We start from the raw sequence: 17,282 nt of genomic DNA, 5'->3' as shown, positions 1-17,282 counted from the left end.
CAGTTGGAATTGACAGTTACATGAACATGTTTGTGGATGATACTAAAATTATGAGGAGAGTAAAGAATGTGGAAGATTGTAACAAGTTACAGGAAGATCTTGATAAAATATATGAGTGGAGTAAGGAGTGGCAGATGGAATTTAATATAGACAGGACCCATGTTATGAAAATGGGAAGAAGTAGATACAGACCAAACAGGGATTACAGGCTGGGTGATGAGAAAATTAAAGAGACCAATGAGGAGAAAGACTTGGAGTAAGTGCAAAACACCTTGTCACAGGAGAAACACATTAACAAGATTTTTTGGAAAACATATAACATGCTTCAAAATATTGGCTTTGCATTCCACTACCTAGATGAAGAATGATGAAGAAGATATTATGTACCTTAATAAGACCCTAGTTAGAATATGCAGCATGTGTCTGGTCACTGCATATGAAGAAAAATGTGAAGAAGGTGGAAAGTACAGAGGCTGGCAACAAGGATGGTACCAGACTCAGGAGTTAGACTATGAGGAAAGACTGAAGCTGGGGCTGACCACATTAGAAGAGAGAAGAACAAGAGGAGACATGATAACTATGTATAAATTGGTGAATGAGATTGACATACTGGACAGAGAGTTGATAAAGGTGACCACAAGTAATCATCTCCGAGGACATGGAAAAAAGCTAATAAAAGACACTGTCTAAATGACGTGAGAAAATACAGTTTCCCGCATCGTAGCATTTATAAGTGGAATAAACTGAGCAGTGATGTCGTTGATGCGGTGTGTGTCAATCAGATGAAAGAGAGATATGACAGGAATGGACAAGGAGACAGGTCACAGAGAGCTTAGCTCGGGCCCTGTAATACACAAATAGGTAAATACAAATAGGTAAATACACACACACACACACACACTCTATAATTCTACAGTTACCATTGCCTAAGAGTAACCAAGGTGGGAAAGGAGCTGGTAATGTTTGTCCCGTCTCCATATAGTCATGTTAACTGTTGATTAGCAAAATAATGTCCAGTGAAGGTAAATATAAACTGTAGCCTGCGTTTGAGCCATCAGCTGGTTTGTTTACGTCTGCGCAACATGGCGGCCGTGAACTCGAAAGAGGAATCAGACTTCACAGGGTTTCAAGGAATAATGGAGAAGAGCGCTTATGTGAAGAAAATTCTGGAGTTAGAAGGTAAAATTGAAAAACTGTTTGAAAAGTATGAGGGCCTGGAAACGAGTTATGACAATGTAAAGAAAGACTGTGCCGATATGAAGAAGGAAAATGCAGCATTGAAAGAGGAAGTTAAGCTAATTAAAGTGAATTGCGAAAAATGTGGAGAATCTCTAGGAAAAGTGATGGAGAAGCAGGCTGAATGGAAAAAAAGTCAGGAAGTGGAAAGAAAGGAGGTAAATTACAAAGTTGCAAGTCTGGAAAAGGAAATCAAAGAGTCAGGGAGAAAACTTTGGGCCTTGCTGAAATTATAGATCAACAGATCATAGAAGAGAAGATAGCTGAGAAAGTGGTGAAGGTTATTAAGTCAAATGAGACATTGGTGAGGGAAACTGTAGACAAAAAGAGATGTGTGGTGATATTTGGTGTGGAGGAGGATAAGACACCGAGTAAAATGGAGAGAGAGAAAACATAAAAAGGTGATAAATAATATCATTAATGTGGTGCAGGAGGAGGAAAAGACCTAGTACAAGAAATAGAGGACTTCCATAGAATTGGAAAGTTCACAAGAGAAGGTATGAGGCCAATAAGAATCAAACTTAAGTCACAAAAGGATGTAGATGAATTGGTGGAGAAGTCATGGAGGCTAGCCCAGCAGGAAACAACAAGGAAGATTTGGTTGAGAAGAGATCTCGGTGAAAAGGAAAGAGAAATGTTAAATGAGTTGAGAAAGGAGGCTTTGAAAAAAATGAAGAGAGGACAGAAGAGGAGAAGAAAGAGTTTTTCTGGAGAATCTTGGATATGAGACTGAGGAAGTGGTTCATAACCCAGAAAAGTACAGCAAGAAAGGACTAAAGAAACTTACATATGAGCGAAATGTAATGTATTCCAACATAAATGGAGTGATATCGGGATTTTAGAACTCAACGATTACTTGAGGGACAAGAACCCAGATATTGTGGGTCTTACTGAAACAAAACTGAGAGAGGAGAAGACCTGATGATGGTTGGAGAAGGAAATATAATGTTTGGAAAAGAAATAGAGTAGGTAAGATGGGAGGAGGAGTGATGTTGCTGGTTAAAAAGATATAAAGGTGGATCAAGTGAAAAAGGTATGGGAAAGGCAGAAGTGCTAAAGATCAGAGCAGAAACTAATGAAGGAAAAAGAGGCACTACATAGTGGTGTACGTACCACCTAAGACAAATGCATGGTCAGTACAGGAATATGAAGAAATGATAAGTGATACAGGAACATGTCTGGAAGAAATGTTGGGTGGCTGTGAACGAACTATAATGATGGGAGATTTTAATTGTAAAGAGGTGTGTTGGGAGGACTGGTCAATGGAAGGATCAGAGACAACATGGGGAAATACACTATTGACACTGGCAATGGAAAATGTGTTAACTCAGTGGGTCAAAGAAGATACTAGGTTTGGAGGAGAGGGAGCATCGTCAAGACTGGACTTGGTCTTTAGTACAGAGCCAATGGTCATTGAGGAGATGAGGGTGGAGTGCCCTTTAGCAAAGAGTGATCATGCAGTTTTGGAGTTCAAGGTGATAGACGAAGAGAAATCTAGAAGAAATGAAGAATATAAAGTGGGAAGATGGAATTATGCCAAGACAGATTTTGGAAACCTAAAGAAATTCTTTCAAGAGACAAATTGGATGAAATTCAAGAGTGCTAAGGAGCAAATGAAAAGTGGAAGGAATTTATAAAAATATACAAAGAAGGTGAGAAAAATTTGTACCAATAAGACAACATAGAGAAGTTGGAAAGCAGGACTGGTTTAACGATAGATGTGAAAAGGCTAGAACAAGAAAAGAGGATGCATGGAAGAGGTGGAGAAGGAAAAGACGGATTAAGCAGTGGGAAAGTTACAAAAGAGCAAGAAATGAATATGTGTTGATTAGAAGAGAAGAAAGAAAGAAACAAGAAAAGGATATAATTGATAAATGTAAAGACCAACCAAGGCTTTTTACAGACATGTGAACAACAACATCAAAAATAGAGAAAGTATTGAAAGTTTAGAAGTAAATGGAGTATGCAGTGAAGATCCCAGGAAATGGCAGAGGCTATGAATGGATGCTTTCGGAAGGTATTCACAAAGGAGACTGCTTTTGACAAACCACTGGTAATGGAACAGAAAGGGATTATGAAGGAGTTTCAAGTAACTGTGGAGGAGATCAAGAACATGATGGGGAGTTTAGAAGTGAGAAAAGCTGTGGGACCTGATGGGGTATCAGGATGGATTTTAAGAGAATGCAGGAGCAATTGGCAGAAAAAGTTTGTGAAGTAATTGATGCCTCATTAAGGGAAGGTGTAGTGCCCCAAGACTGGAAAAGAGCTAACATTGTCCCAATCTATAAATCAGGTAACAAGAGAGACCCATTGAACTATAGACCAGTGTCACTTACAAGTGTGGTAGCTAAGATGTGTGAGAGGGTGGTGAAGACTAGATGGACAGACTTCTTGGAGAAAAATGACATACTTTGTGAGTGTCAATTTGGTTTTAGGAAAGGGCGTTCATGCACGACAAACCTGATATGTTACTATTCGAGGGTGATAGATGTAATACAGGAAAGAGATGGTTGGGCTGATGGAATATATCTGGATTTAAAAAAGGCCTTTGATAAGGTACCACACCAGAGACTGATCTGGAAACTTGAAATGGTAGGAGGAGTGCATGGCAGTTTACTAAAATGGATGGAAGACTTTTGGTAGGAAGAGAAATGAGAACAATAATTAAGGACAGACCATCAGAATGGGGATTGGTGGAGAGTGGAGTTCCACAGGGATCAGTGTTGGCACCAGTAATGTTCGCAGTCTACATAAATGACATGGTGGATGGGGTGTCCAGTTATGTGAGCCTATTTGCAGACGATGCAAAATTGTTAAGAAAAGTGAGATGTGACAAAGATTGCGAACTACTCCAGGAAGACTTGGACAGAATATGGAAATGGAGCTGTACATGGCAAATGGAGTTCAACACGACAAAATGCAAGAAAATAGAGTTTGGCAAGAGTGAAAGAAGAATCAGGAGTATGTACAAGATAGGAAATGAAGACATAAAACCAGTCATGAAGAAAAAGACCTTGGGGTGACAATTACCAATGACCTATCGCCAGAGAGACATATAAACAAAATAATTGGAGAAGTATTGAACTTATTGAGGAACATAAGAGTGGCGTTCGTATATCTAGATGAAGAAATGATGAAGAAAATAATTACTGCAATGATAAGACCGAGGCTTGAATATGCAACAATACAGTGGGCTCCGAACTTAAAGAAACACATAAGGAAACTAGAGAAAGTACAGAGGGCTGCAACAAAATGGTGCCTGACTTAAGAGATTTGACTTATGAAGACAGACTGAAAAGAATGCAACTTCCAACCCTGGAAAACAGAAGAGAAAGGGAGACCTGATAGCAATATACAGAGTGATGATTGGCATGGAAAAATGGATAGGGAAGATCTGTGTATGTGGAATGGAAGAATGTCGAGAGGGCATGGGAAAAACTAAAATGGCCACTTATAGGAGAGATGTGAAAAATATAGCTTCCTCATAGAAGGGTGGAAGCATGGAATAGTTTAGACGTGGAAGTGGTCAACGCAAGGAATATTCATGATTTTAAGAAAAAGCTGGACATTAATAGATATGGAGACGGGACAACACGAGCATAGCTCTTTTCCCGTATGTTACAATTAGGTAAATACAATTAGGTAAATACACACACACACACACACACACACACACACACACACACACACAGCATAAACTTCCTATGTTCTATGAAGGCAAAGAAAGGGGAAGAGGAAGGATGGGTACCCAGGATAACAGAAAAGAACACTGAAGTAGAATTATGACTGGATTAAATCTAAGAGAGAGAGAAACAATGTAAAAATATATCTATGAGGATTTTGATGGAGATTTTTGTAAGGCAATTGGAAATAAGGGTAACATATTATACCATCCATCTAGTTAAATGAAAGCATCAAAGCTGAGGATTTGTCCACCACTTATTTAATGAAGACAGAAGACAGTGAAGACTACAGATAATGATTTTTGTAAAGGCATAAAAAAATTATTTGTTCCACTTGTCAAGTTAATGGTAAAGAAACAACATAACTTACTAAGTCATCTAATACATCTAAGAGAGCCTGAATGCTACACTTGATTTTGTTGGATTTTAGTATAGCGTGCAGATCTTCCACAAAGATAGGTTCGTACTGAAGCACTTTTCTATGTAGGTCACTGTTGTTAACAATCATCTCTCGCATCTGACTTGTAAGGTCAGCTGAAATTAGAAAACAAAAAGCATAGCTAAATATAAAACTTTAAATATCTTGACATTCTGTTGACATGTCTGTTGGATTTGGAAAAATTTATTCAGTGCATTGTTTTATAATATAAATGTTGATAAGATCACATTTTTATGCCAGAATTTAAGTTCTAAAAACAAAAAGTGTACTAATTTTAAGAAATTAAAAACAAGTTATGATTATATCTGTAACTACACATACAATAATGTAAGTTACAATTTTACAAGATAGTATAAGAAAATGTAAATACTGTTATATATGAAGAGAAACCTTTGCTTATATGACATACAAATAAGTATCTGTACTAATATTCATAAGTTATTAAACAATCTACAAAAAACTAAAAGTGAATTAAACTTTTTTGTTTCTTTTTTCAAACCAGAGGATATGACATTTGAAAAAATTACTAAACCAGAGTAAATTACCTTGCTGAGTAGATGATAAGTTGTCTTCTTCCTCAGGAGAGAACATAGTTTCTCCAAAGAGGTACCCACTAGACCCTTCAGAACTGTGTAAAAATTTCAGAACATTGAAACCATAATCTAATAATGTTATCAGGCATGACTAGTAAATGTAACACAAACTTACATGTTTCTGTTGAAAAAAAAAAAATAAATAAATAAAGATTATATAGCAAAGTATCTTTCAAGTTTATCATTAATGTGTGTTGAGAACAGAGTGATTATTTATCACCTCTATGAATAAAAAAGAGAAGAGAGCTTTGCTAATTATAAAGGAATTACACATAAAAGATATTCTTCTCTTAGGTGTCCGTCTCCAAATAGAGTTTAAATAGGTCATTAAAATTCAAAGGATATATCTTGAAACTTCCTTCCTGAAAGAGTTCAAGTCACAAGAAAGAAGAAATACGGAAGCAGGCAGAGAGTTCCAGAGTTTGCCAGAGAAGGGGGGAAAATAACTGAAAATGCATAATACTAATTAAATCTTGAATTAGAAAGGTGGACAGAATAGAAGTGATAGAAAGAATGTCTGTGCATTTAGCAAGATTATAAGAGCAGTCAACATGAAAAAGAAGATGAGAGAGGGGCTGAAGACAATTAGTTAGAGGAGAGGAGCTGATATGGCAAAAAGCTTTTGATTCCACCCTGTCTAACAGAATGGTATGAGTGGTACATAAAGGAAATATAAAAAAGCACAAAAATCTTATCCATATTTATAGAACTTTTTGACATCTCTTCTCTAGCTACAACAGCTTCTATGAACTTAGGCATTCTGAATCATTTCCACCAGTTCTTCTCCCTTTCCACCCTCCCCCATGCTAATTCTGTACAAGGGCTTTATCCGCCCATGTATGGAGTATCCTTCACATGTACCATAGGACGGTTTTGCTCATACTGCTCTCTTAAATAGGGTGGAATCAAAAGCTTTTCATCTTATCAACTCCTTTCCTCTCTCTGAATGTCTTCAGCCTCTTTGTCAATGACACAGTGTTGGATCTCTTGCCATTTTTCTATCACTATTTTAATGCTAACTACTCTTCTGATCTTGCTAACTGCATTCCTCGTCTCCTCCCATGGCCTTGATGCACAACTTTTTTCTTCCTTTCATCCCTATTCTGTCAATCTCTCTAATGCAAGAGTTAACCAGTGCTCTCACTCATTCATGCTTTTCTCTGATAAACTCTGGGACTCTATGCCCACCTCTGTATTTTCACCTTTCTATAACCTGAACTCACTTAAGAAGTAGGTTTCAAGACATTTTTTTGGTTAATTCTTTTGATCCTAGTAGAAGATAAGCTTCTCAGTGGACCGTTTTTCTAATATCAATTTTTGTTGCTCTTGGCCAGTTTCCCTCTTACATAATGATGATGATGATAATAATAATAATAATAATAATAATAATAATAATAATAATAATAATAATAACAACAACAATAATGTTAATAATAATAACAACAACAACAATAATAATAATAATAATAATAATAATAATAATAATAATAATAATAAAGTAATATAACAAAAAAATTGACATGACATCACACAATGCTTGCAGTGAACGATACAATACATGAGATAATTTTTTGGTATCCCACCTGACTGATGAAAATGAAGAATTTAGCTGACTCTCTTCACTGTCATCTTTCTCTCTTTCACCTTCCTTCACAGGTGAGGCAGATTCTTCTAGAGTTACTTCTTTTGTTGCATTTTTCTTGTTTGATTTTAGTTCCGCTGATACTGGGCCAGATCTTCCTCTTTTCTTCATCTGTGACTGCAGTTTTTTTGGTCTACCTGTTGGTATGGCTGGAAATAATAACTGCTTAGAATAAGTATACTACCATTGCAAAATATGCATTACAGTAATATTCTGCTTAACGAACGTTCGTTTAACGAATTTCCGGTTTAGCGTACTACATAAAGTTTGTCCAAAAAGTCCGCATAACGTACAACCACATCCGTTTTAGCGAATTTTCTGGGTTTGAATTTGCTGGGTGAGGGACCGAACGCGGTAGCTTCGCTGTGATTGGCTGGCTCCCCGCCTCTGTCTCTAGTGCTCCTGGAGCTGGAACCAAGATTCTTTAACAACGTCAGAGCAGCCTCTTGCAGCGAAATGGCATCCATGAACGCTTGGAGGGACGGTGACAAGGTTGCTCTGAGGTTGCTGGGAACACCACCTCTCCAGGGGGTGTTACTGCCTTATTTATGCATTTATGTTCACAAAACATTTCTATTAGCTTTTTACAAACCTTGCCCCCAAGAAAGGATTGTTTTGTAATGCATAAAGTGAAATCTTACATGGAATACCAAAAAATAAAGTAGAGATGAGATGAGCCACAGACGAAGCGAGAGACTCGCGGCCACTCGGCCGCTTCTTCACTTCTTCTTCTTGTGACCCTTTTGCTTGAGTGTTACTTTCATCATGATGTTTATGTTTTCACTCCTCTATTGCTTGCTATAATAGATATCATATCTTAGTATTCATATACGCTCATGCCACGAGGATAACCTTGACTCCGTGGCACTGAATGAAAGTGAATTAGTAATGAAATACCGCGGTATTTAATTAATAATTCACTATCACTCAGTGCCACGGAGTTGAGGTTATCCTCATGGCATGAGCGTATATGAATACTAAGATATGATATCCATTATAGCAGGCAATAGAGGAGTGGAAACAAATATCATGGGGAAAGACAACACACAGGCTAGAAGGGTCACAAGAAGAAGAAGCGGCCGAGTCGCCGTGAGTCTCCAGCTTCGTCTGTGGCTCATCTCATCTCTGCTTTACTTTTTGGTATTCCATTAAGATTTCACTTTATGCATTACAAAACAATCTTTTCTTGGGGGCAAGGTTTGTAAAAAGCTAATAGAAATGTTGTTTTGTGAACATAAATGCGAGAATGTGAGAGAATTTGTACGTATCTTTTACTCATAATGTAGTCAGTATAAACAAATTTCATAAGGTAATAAACTTGTATCTTTGCTTTTATTTTCAAAGAGTATCCAGGACACATATACCTGAAGGTATCTCGTCCGCTTTGTCATTCTGTCTACTTTCACTGTACAAATCATTATCTAGCTGTGATAACTGTATGTGACAAAAAAAAAAAAAAAAAAAAAAAAAACTCTAACTTCCAATGACTCATGTGACATTATAAAAGTAGTGGTACACCAGTGGCCCAATATGCTGCCATATATATATATATATATATATATATATATATATATATATATATATATATATATATATATATATATATATATATATATATATATTTTTCTAACTCATATGGTATGTTGGGGATCAGCCCAGAAGGCATCCCCCCTATTTCCATTATTTCCTATGGGAAAATTACATCCACTTAACGAATTTTCGCTCTACGAACAGCTTTGACACCCCATATCCTGTTCCTTAAGCGGAGTATTACTGTATTCTAAAATTACTCTGCACTCTATTACAATACTATGAGTTTGCTATAAAAGAGAGTATGGAAAGGAATATTGAAAAGTGCAAACACTATGCCAATATACTATATAAAAGGGGAAAAAAAGAGGCACTACAAATCTTCCTCACTTGCATATTTTTTAGGTGTCTGAGAGAAGCTGGTCTCTGTTTCACTGTCAGTAACAAACGGATGAGTTTGCTCGAAGACATGCTGCAACACCATCACAGCCTTCTTGCGTTTCAAAGGACAGATACCATATTTTTGCAACTCTTTCTGCAATAGATATAATAAAAAGTACAGTGAACATTCCAGCACATACAATGATTTTTCACAGATAGCTAATCAACACACAAAATGAAACAATACAGGAGGTATCACACTGGCCTATGATATGTGGGACGAGGAACTTCCTCTCCAGATATCTGGAACTTTCCTGAGATTAGCAGAACAAAAGCTGGGATGGTTTCATATACATTCCTGTTCTCAGTATGCTATGCTAATAAAAAACAAACAGAAGATATGTGATAAATACCTTTTTATTTAAACTAAAAAGAATGTGCCAAAATTTTTCATATTGGAATATCAAATAATACTTCATCAATCTAGAGAGATACAATATATATACAGTGGAGACTCAATACTCAAACATCTTAATACTCAAACACAAAAGTATACCAGGTACTTGAATGTCCACACATGTGGTTGTAAACAATGCCAGTTGTGTTGCTGTGGTCATCAGAATAACATTCTCCTGTGTTCTGTCTGTGGTTTTTCATTTAGAAGCTTACAATAGCATCAAAGGCTTATTAGTGAAAATATCTGGTAATCGAACAGCCGCACACATGGTTGTAAACAAAGCCCTGGCCTCTCCCTTCCTGGCACCACATTTGTCCCCATTCTGATACCAGTAATACCAAAACAAAATACCGGTATTCCGGTATATCGGATCCCTAGTCCCACCACAGTCATGAGAAAAACAACGTTCTTCTGCATTCTGTCTGTAGTTTATCATTTGGAAATTTATAATAGTACCAAAGAGGTTTGTTAGTGGTGGAAATAAGGAATCTACTGAGAGTGCAGGTGTTAGTGAGACACAGCCCTCCACTAGTGGGTACACAGGAATCACACCAGGAGAAAAGTTACCAGACGTTTTCATGGATGGTGACTCGTTCTCCGATGACCTTTCTCCTCCCCACCCTTCTCCCCTCCGCTACATTATTCATCACCAGATCTGCTACATTATCCATCACAAATCAAAATTATACAAAAAAATTACATTGAAATTTTTGTAAACTTAAGGTTTTGCTATGATTAGAAAGAATGACCTCATTTACAGGTATCGGGAGTTAAACTTTTTGATACTTGAACAGCATTTAGAATTAATTAAGCTTGAGTATTGAGTCTCCACTGTATGTTGTGTCCATAGTTTGGGCTCATGGCAACCATTCCAGACTCCAAAGTTGCAGTCGTGCACCTCTCAGTTCTTCTCTAGTTTCTTTTTCTTCTTTTCCTTCAATAACAGGAAGTGCAAATGCAATTCCAATTATTAGACAGAGTAAGGCTGAGAGGAGGAAGAGAGCCTTGTGCAGTGAGGCTGCAAGAGGAGGGGAGGCATGCAGTTATAAAGATCAGAAGAGCAGTTAGCATGAAAGTAGCAGTAGGAGATAGCAAGAGATGCAACATTCTGGCAGTGAGAAAGAGGCTGAAGACAGTCAGTCAAAGGAGAGGAGTTGATAGGACTAAAAGCTTTTCATTCCATCTTATCTAATAAAACTGTGTGATGAGTGAAACCCCTGTCAATATATGCAAAGAGTACTCCATACATGGGCAGATAAGGCCCTTGTACAGAGTTAACAGTTGGGGGATGTGAGATACGAGCCTCAAAATGCCTAACTTCATAGAAGCTGTTTTAGCAAGAGATGAGATGTGAAGTTTCTATTTTAGATTGTGAGTAAAGCCTCTGGCTAGTACAGTGGTAATGTGCTGGCATAGCATTGCAAAGGTCGGCAGATTGAGTCTCACTCAGGCTCATGAGATTAAGCTGTTTACTGGGAGGTTACTGCTTGTAGTTGGAGTGCTACAGTGGGGAGTTGGGTTCACCTGGCTGACATTCTGGAGAGCACCAAATTTGGAGGGTAGCGCAACTAAAACCAACAACTTTAACTTTTAGCTTTTAAATGACAGACTGAGGATATTCAGTGTAGAAGAGGGAGACAGCTGAGTGTCACTAAAGAAGATGGGATAGTTGTCTGGAAGGTTGTGTCGTGTTGATAGATGAAATAATTGAGTTTTGAACCAGTGAACACTAATAAGTTTTCTCCGCCACAATCAGAAATCTTAGAAAGATCAGAAGTCAGGCATTCTGTGGTGTCCCTGTGGGATATGTTAATTTCCTGAAGGTCATCTCTGAAAAGACATCGAAAGGTGTAGGGTGGTATCATCAGTGTAGGAGTGAATAGGACAAGAAGTTTGGTTTAAAGGTCATTAATGAATAATAGGAAGAGAGTGGGTGATAGGACAGAACCATGAAGAACACTGTCTACCACCGCTGCAACAGAATGTTCGGTGAGGAAACTTGAGATACAGTTGCAGAGAGAAGGAGAGAATAAGTAGATGGGTAGTTTTGAGATCAAAGTTTTGTACCAGACTCTATCAAAAGTTTTTCATATGTCTACAGCAACAGCAAAAGTTTCATCAAAATCTCTAAATGAGGATGACCAAGACTTAGTAACAAAAGCTAGATCACCATTAGAGCAGCCTTGATGGAAGCCATACTGGGGGATCAGATTAAAGATTGTGAAGTGACAGATACTTAAGAATCTTCATAATAAGGATAGATTCAAAGACTTTAGACAAGCAAAAGCTACAGTGCAGTAGTTTGGAGGATTAGAATGTTCAGCCTTTTTAGGAACAAGCTGAATGTTGGCAGCAAAAAGGAAAGATAGAAGTCAATAGACAGAGTTGGAAGAGTTTGGCCAGGCAAAGTGCAAGCACAGAGATACAGTTTTTTAGAACAGTAGGAGGGATTCCATCAGGTCAATAAGCCTTCCAAGGGCATGAAAACATCACAGTGAAGAATTTTAATTGAAGGCATGAAATAGTCAGAGAGAGGAGGAGAGGGACAAGCCCAGAATCATCCAAGATAGAATTACTAGCAAAAGTTTGAGAGAAGAGTTTAGCTTTAAAGACAGATGCGATGGCAGTGGTGCCATCAGGATGAAATAAAGGAGGGAAAGATGAAGAAGTAAAGTTATTGGATATGTTTTTGGCCAGATGCCAGAAGTCTTGAGGGGAGTTGGATTATGAACACAAATTCAATCATAATTAGTATACAGGAAGCTTGAATATGAAGTTCAAGCAAGAAGAACAATATATCAACTAATTCCCCTCCTCCACTGGCTTTCCACTGTTCAGTACTATTTTTCCATCTATTCCTCTTTGTTTACCACCTTTTGACCAAAGCCATCAAAATTTATCATAGTCAAACAGCACAATGATGGGAAGGATGTTGAGCTGGCTAGCAGTCATCAGAATACCTCATGAACATCTTACACTGTCTGCATGTCATACAATTTCAAGTTTGTTGATCAGAGAGAGCCAACTTTGTGATAACACAACTATAAAGTAATAATTTTTTAGGGTTTAAAGTATGTGAGTTAAAATCAAATATATGTTGAGTTAATTTAAAATTAAAACAATTGTTCAGAAATAACATTAACATTTAAACAAAAAACAACCTCATGACAAGTTAAGTTCAACACATTATCCCCTTCCCAGCGGCAAGGCAGATGTATGTACTACCAGATAAAAAATTGTCTCTTTATAGATTCTTTCAATTCTTTCACCCATTCGTCTATACATAGTTTTGAGATTAACATCTTTACATAGACTCTGCCACAAAACTGAACAAACAACTGAATCTATATAAAGACTCTGTCACAAAACTGAACAAACAACTGAATCTATATAAAGACTCTGCCGCAAAACTGAACAAGTGACATCTGTATAAAGACTGCTGCAAAACTGAACAAAAAATTGAATCTATAAATAGGTATTATTTATGTTTGATTGGTGATAAGGTATGTAAATATATTTTCATGAATGTTTGGAGGTACTCATACCCAAGACTTGTGACCTGGATGTAATTTACTTCTGCTTTTCTTCATATTTTCAAGTACACATTTTGTACCTATTCACTTTTAAGCAATACTTCTGCTGAGTGATATAGTTCTTTCTCTCTGACATCAAAGACTAATAATAATAAAAGAAGTAGAAGAAATGCAAAAATTCCCAATATTAAATTGTGAGCGTAGCACATCCGCCATCAACAAAGCACAAGCGGTGACCAGCCTTGAGAGGCCATGTTGGCAAAGTCTGGGTATTTGAGATGCCAAATAATGATTTATTTTATCAATTTTGTTATTCATAAGGAATAGTCTACATAGACCATGCTACAACTTAATGTGGTATAAACAGAAGAAACATCTATACATAGACAGTTCAACAAAAAGTCAGTTTCAAAACGTCCATATAGAGATCCTCCGCCAGGAAGGGGTTAAGCATGAGCAAAGTATTTGACATAAAGCATTGAGCAAAATATCTGAAAGAAGGCATGAGCTGATTAGTATTTGAAAGAAAACTCACATGAGCATTAAGCTGAGGTTGTTTTCTGTATTAGAGAGAAAGAGAAAGAAAAATAACACACACTTGTACTTACAGAATGAAGTTCAGATTTGTCTTGGACAATATAGTTAACTGATACAGTAATTTGCAATTATGAAATTCATACATGTATGTACACAACCTGTTATAACCTTTATAGCATCAATTAGGTACTTATAAGTTACCTTTTTCCATATGTTTTTATCAAGAATGTCCAAAAAAATTCCCGGTAAAGCACTTACAACAAGCAAACCAATGTTTTCTAATTCCCATTACATTACCTCTTCTCTCTCTCTCTCTCTCTCTCTCTCTCTCTCTCTCTCTCTCTCTCTCTCTTCTAAGCAACATCATCATCTTACTTTACCTTCAGATCAGGTGATGTCATGTTTTTATAGTCAGGCTGTGGAGTCACTGAATTGCTTTTCAAGATGTGAATCTGACGTGTTGCAGGTGTAGAACATATTTTGCCTGATTTTATTGGCTCTGATTCTGCTTCATTTACTCTTTGATGGACATCATCATCCAACTGTTCAATTTCTGCTGCCATGTTTACCAGAGTTTCATCACTAGGCTGGCCCTCTGTGAATTTTATACAATCAACCTTTGCTGTCATAGAGCCTTTAGTTTTATGTTTCAAGCACTCACTTTCTTCCACCTTACTTGACTGTAATGTGTTGCTACACGTGTCTCTCTGAGGAAAATCTTGATGATGTAATAAAGGTGTGGAAGCAGCAGGAAGGCTGGAAGAATGTGCAATAGGTGTAGGACATGACTCTAGTTTATCATCACTCTTGATTTTATCACAAACTTTTGGATTTGGACTGCTGAAAAAAGTGGAATCCTCCTCAAAGACCATCACAGGAGAATCTCCAGCATCAAAATCATCCCAGATATTACTAATATAACATTCATGTGTGTCCACTGTCTCACCAATGGGTGGCTCTTCATTTTCATCACCTATACAATCCACTTTCTTTATAGAATCTATATATACGTTCTCTGTTTTACAGTCACCAAACAAAAGATCTGTTATCCTTGCTTCTGAGTCACTCTTTCTTAAGTTATTACTGTTATCATCACGGTCCTCTTCCTCACATCTATGAGGCAGTGTAGGAAGTGGAGAGTTTGATCTTGCATCTAAGATATCTTGCTCATATCCAGTATTATCTTCAGAGTGGTCAGTTTTCTTGCCTTCCTTCCCTACAGCTATTAAAGACAGTTTGTATGAAGAGCTTGTCTTTGGTGGTTCTTGACAAATGTTTTTCTGTTCTTTGGGCATTGAGTGATCCTGGTTTACATGAGAAGAGGGCTGTGAGATACCTGTTACCTTTGAACAACTCAAAGAAGATTTAGTACAGCTTCTAGAACAAAATGATTCAAATAAATCAGGTGAATCTGCTCCTTCATCCCTCTCCTGATGCTCACCTTCAAATTGTTCCTCATGGGTGACTGATAAGTCAAATTCAGAAATTTTTTTTCTGGTAAAGTTTTGTTATTCAGTTCTTTTTGTGTTTTTTCAATGAAAAGTCTGGTTGGCTTCAGTGTTTTTTCATCCATCATAAATTTGCCTACTGAATTGCTCATAGAATCTGATGGGCTATTTATAAGCTCTAAATCTTGCTCCAAATTGACAACAGGTATTTTCAATGAAGGTGAAGGTGAAGCTGAAGGTGTTACATTTGAATCTGAATTCACCAAACTATTTCTTTTGAAACTTGTATTTGTAGATTTCACAGGGCTTCTTTCAGCTTTGTAAATAAGTTCCATATACGAAACAAGATCACTGCAATCATATTGAAGAGCTACATCGTATAGCTCCATCCATAAAGGATCACCAGGAGTAGTGACTTCACATGTGCCAGTGTACAAGTATGACAAAAAATGACGAGCAGTCTTTTGTGGTATGTTGTCCCACTTGATGAAGTTTCCACATGCCTTACTTTCCTTATAGAGCTGTGAACATCTTGCAAGGAGAACAATAGAATGAGCTGTCAATGAAGAACCATCAGATGTTACAATAGTAACATCACTTTCAGCACCACTTTGTAAAATATCTTTCCAGTTTTTAATTAATGTGTTTATCATGAAGACACTTTTACTATTAGCAAAGTTATTCTTTATGAGTATTTTTTCCTTAGATGCAGAATTTGATATTTCATGCTCAAGTTGCTTATTAGTTTCTGAATAATCCTTTCCACTAAACTGGAGCATACTATTATTTCTAGATCTAGATGATCCCATGCATGAAGTTTCTAAACTAGCCTTCTCATGCTCACAGGCTTTCTTGGGTGTTGCATATGAATCTTTATCATACCGTGAAGAATGCAATGGGCTGTCTTCCAACTGTTTCTTATCACTGTCACATTTATTACACGAATTGTTCTCTGGTGGGCATAAACTGCATAAAGAATGAAGTCCTGAAGATTTTTTACAACCAAATTCATTAAAAGGATTATCAATATTTGACTCAGGTGTCTGGGACTGACCTCTAGAATCTGTATCAGACTCAAAACCTATGTTTTCTGCATGATATTTTTTGCTATTTGTTTTACAAGATGCAGTGATTGAATGACTGTGGATTAGAGTTTCATCTTCTGAAATAACATCAACATGGTTAATTGATTCAAACAGTATTTGAATACTTTGTAATGTATCTTTTTCCTGAGAGCTGGCCTCTCTTTCACAGTTTTGACCAGATCTTATGGTTTCAGATATGCTTCCACCAAACTCATATCTATCATGAATATGTTGATCTGAGTTATGGTCAAAATCATTTTGTTTTTTCAATGAAGGAGTACCAATATTTTCATATTTCTCTTCATACACTTGTAGAAAGCCTTCTAATGATGGTGATGTAACACCTTCATTTCTCAAATTTGAGCTTTCTTTCACCTCTGTAGCATTTTCCTTACAGTTATTTACCAGATTATTGCTTCCATTTAATTCACATAATTGCAAGCCAGAATTATTGGCAAGTAAACTGGTCTTCACTTTGTTTTCCTCTTGTGTTTTAGTAATTTGCCTTGGTAAAAAGAAACCCTGAGTGTCCATCACTCCTGGTGTCTGTTCCAACTCTGTTTCTGAATTAAGGTCCTGTTCCTCTTGAGAACCCATGAGCTCAGCTAAGGCCATCTGTGTGCAAAATTCTTCTACTTCTGAGGTCGTCTCTATTTCACATTCTGAATCAGACTCCTGATGGAAAAAAGAAAAGTGATAATTATATGAAGCCTTAATC

At 37.0% G+C, this 17,282-nt stretch overlaps 1 protein-coding gene across 6 annotated transcripts in view; it reads right to left on the bottom strand.

Moving 5' to 3' along the window:
- LOC123514979 (structure-specific endonuclease subunit SLX4-like) overlaps positions 1-17,282 on the bottom strand; it is a 68,271-nt gene that overhangs the window by 17,819 nt on the left and 33,170 nt on the right. For 4 of the 6 annotated variants that reach the window (XM_045273274.1, XM_045273273.1, XM_045273271.1 and 1 more), the window contains one exon: positions 15,239-17,239. In XM_045273274.1, coding sequence (XP_045129209.1) covers positions 15,386-17,239 — 1,854 coding nt within the window. In that variant the 3' untranslated portion in view covers positions 15,239-15,385. Of the gene's footprint in view, positions 1-5,289; positions 5,454-5,903; positions 5,987-7,534; positions 7,743-9,513; positions 9,659-15,238; positions 17,240-17,282 lie in introns of those variants that run through there. The other 2 variants (XM_045273277.1, XM_045273275.1) reach the window with 2 other exon arrangements.

This window comes from Portunus trituberculatus, chromosome 38 (genome assembly GCF_017591435.1).
Source record: "Portunus trituberculatus isolate SZX2019 chromosome 38, ASM1759143v1, whole genome shotgun sequence".
NCBI lineage: Eukaryota > Metazoa > Arthropoda > Malacostraca > Decapoda > Portunidae > Portunus > Portunus trituberculatus.
Note: the sequence above shows the minus strand (reverse complement) of the source record. Positions and strands in the feature narration are given on the sequence as shown.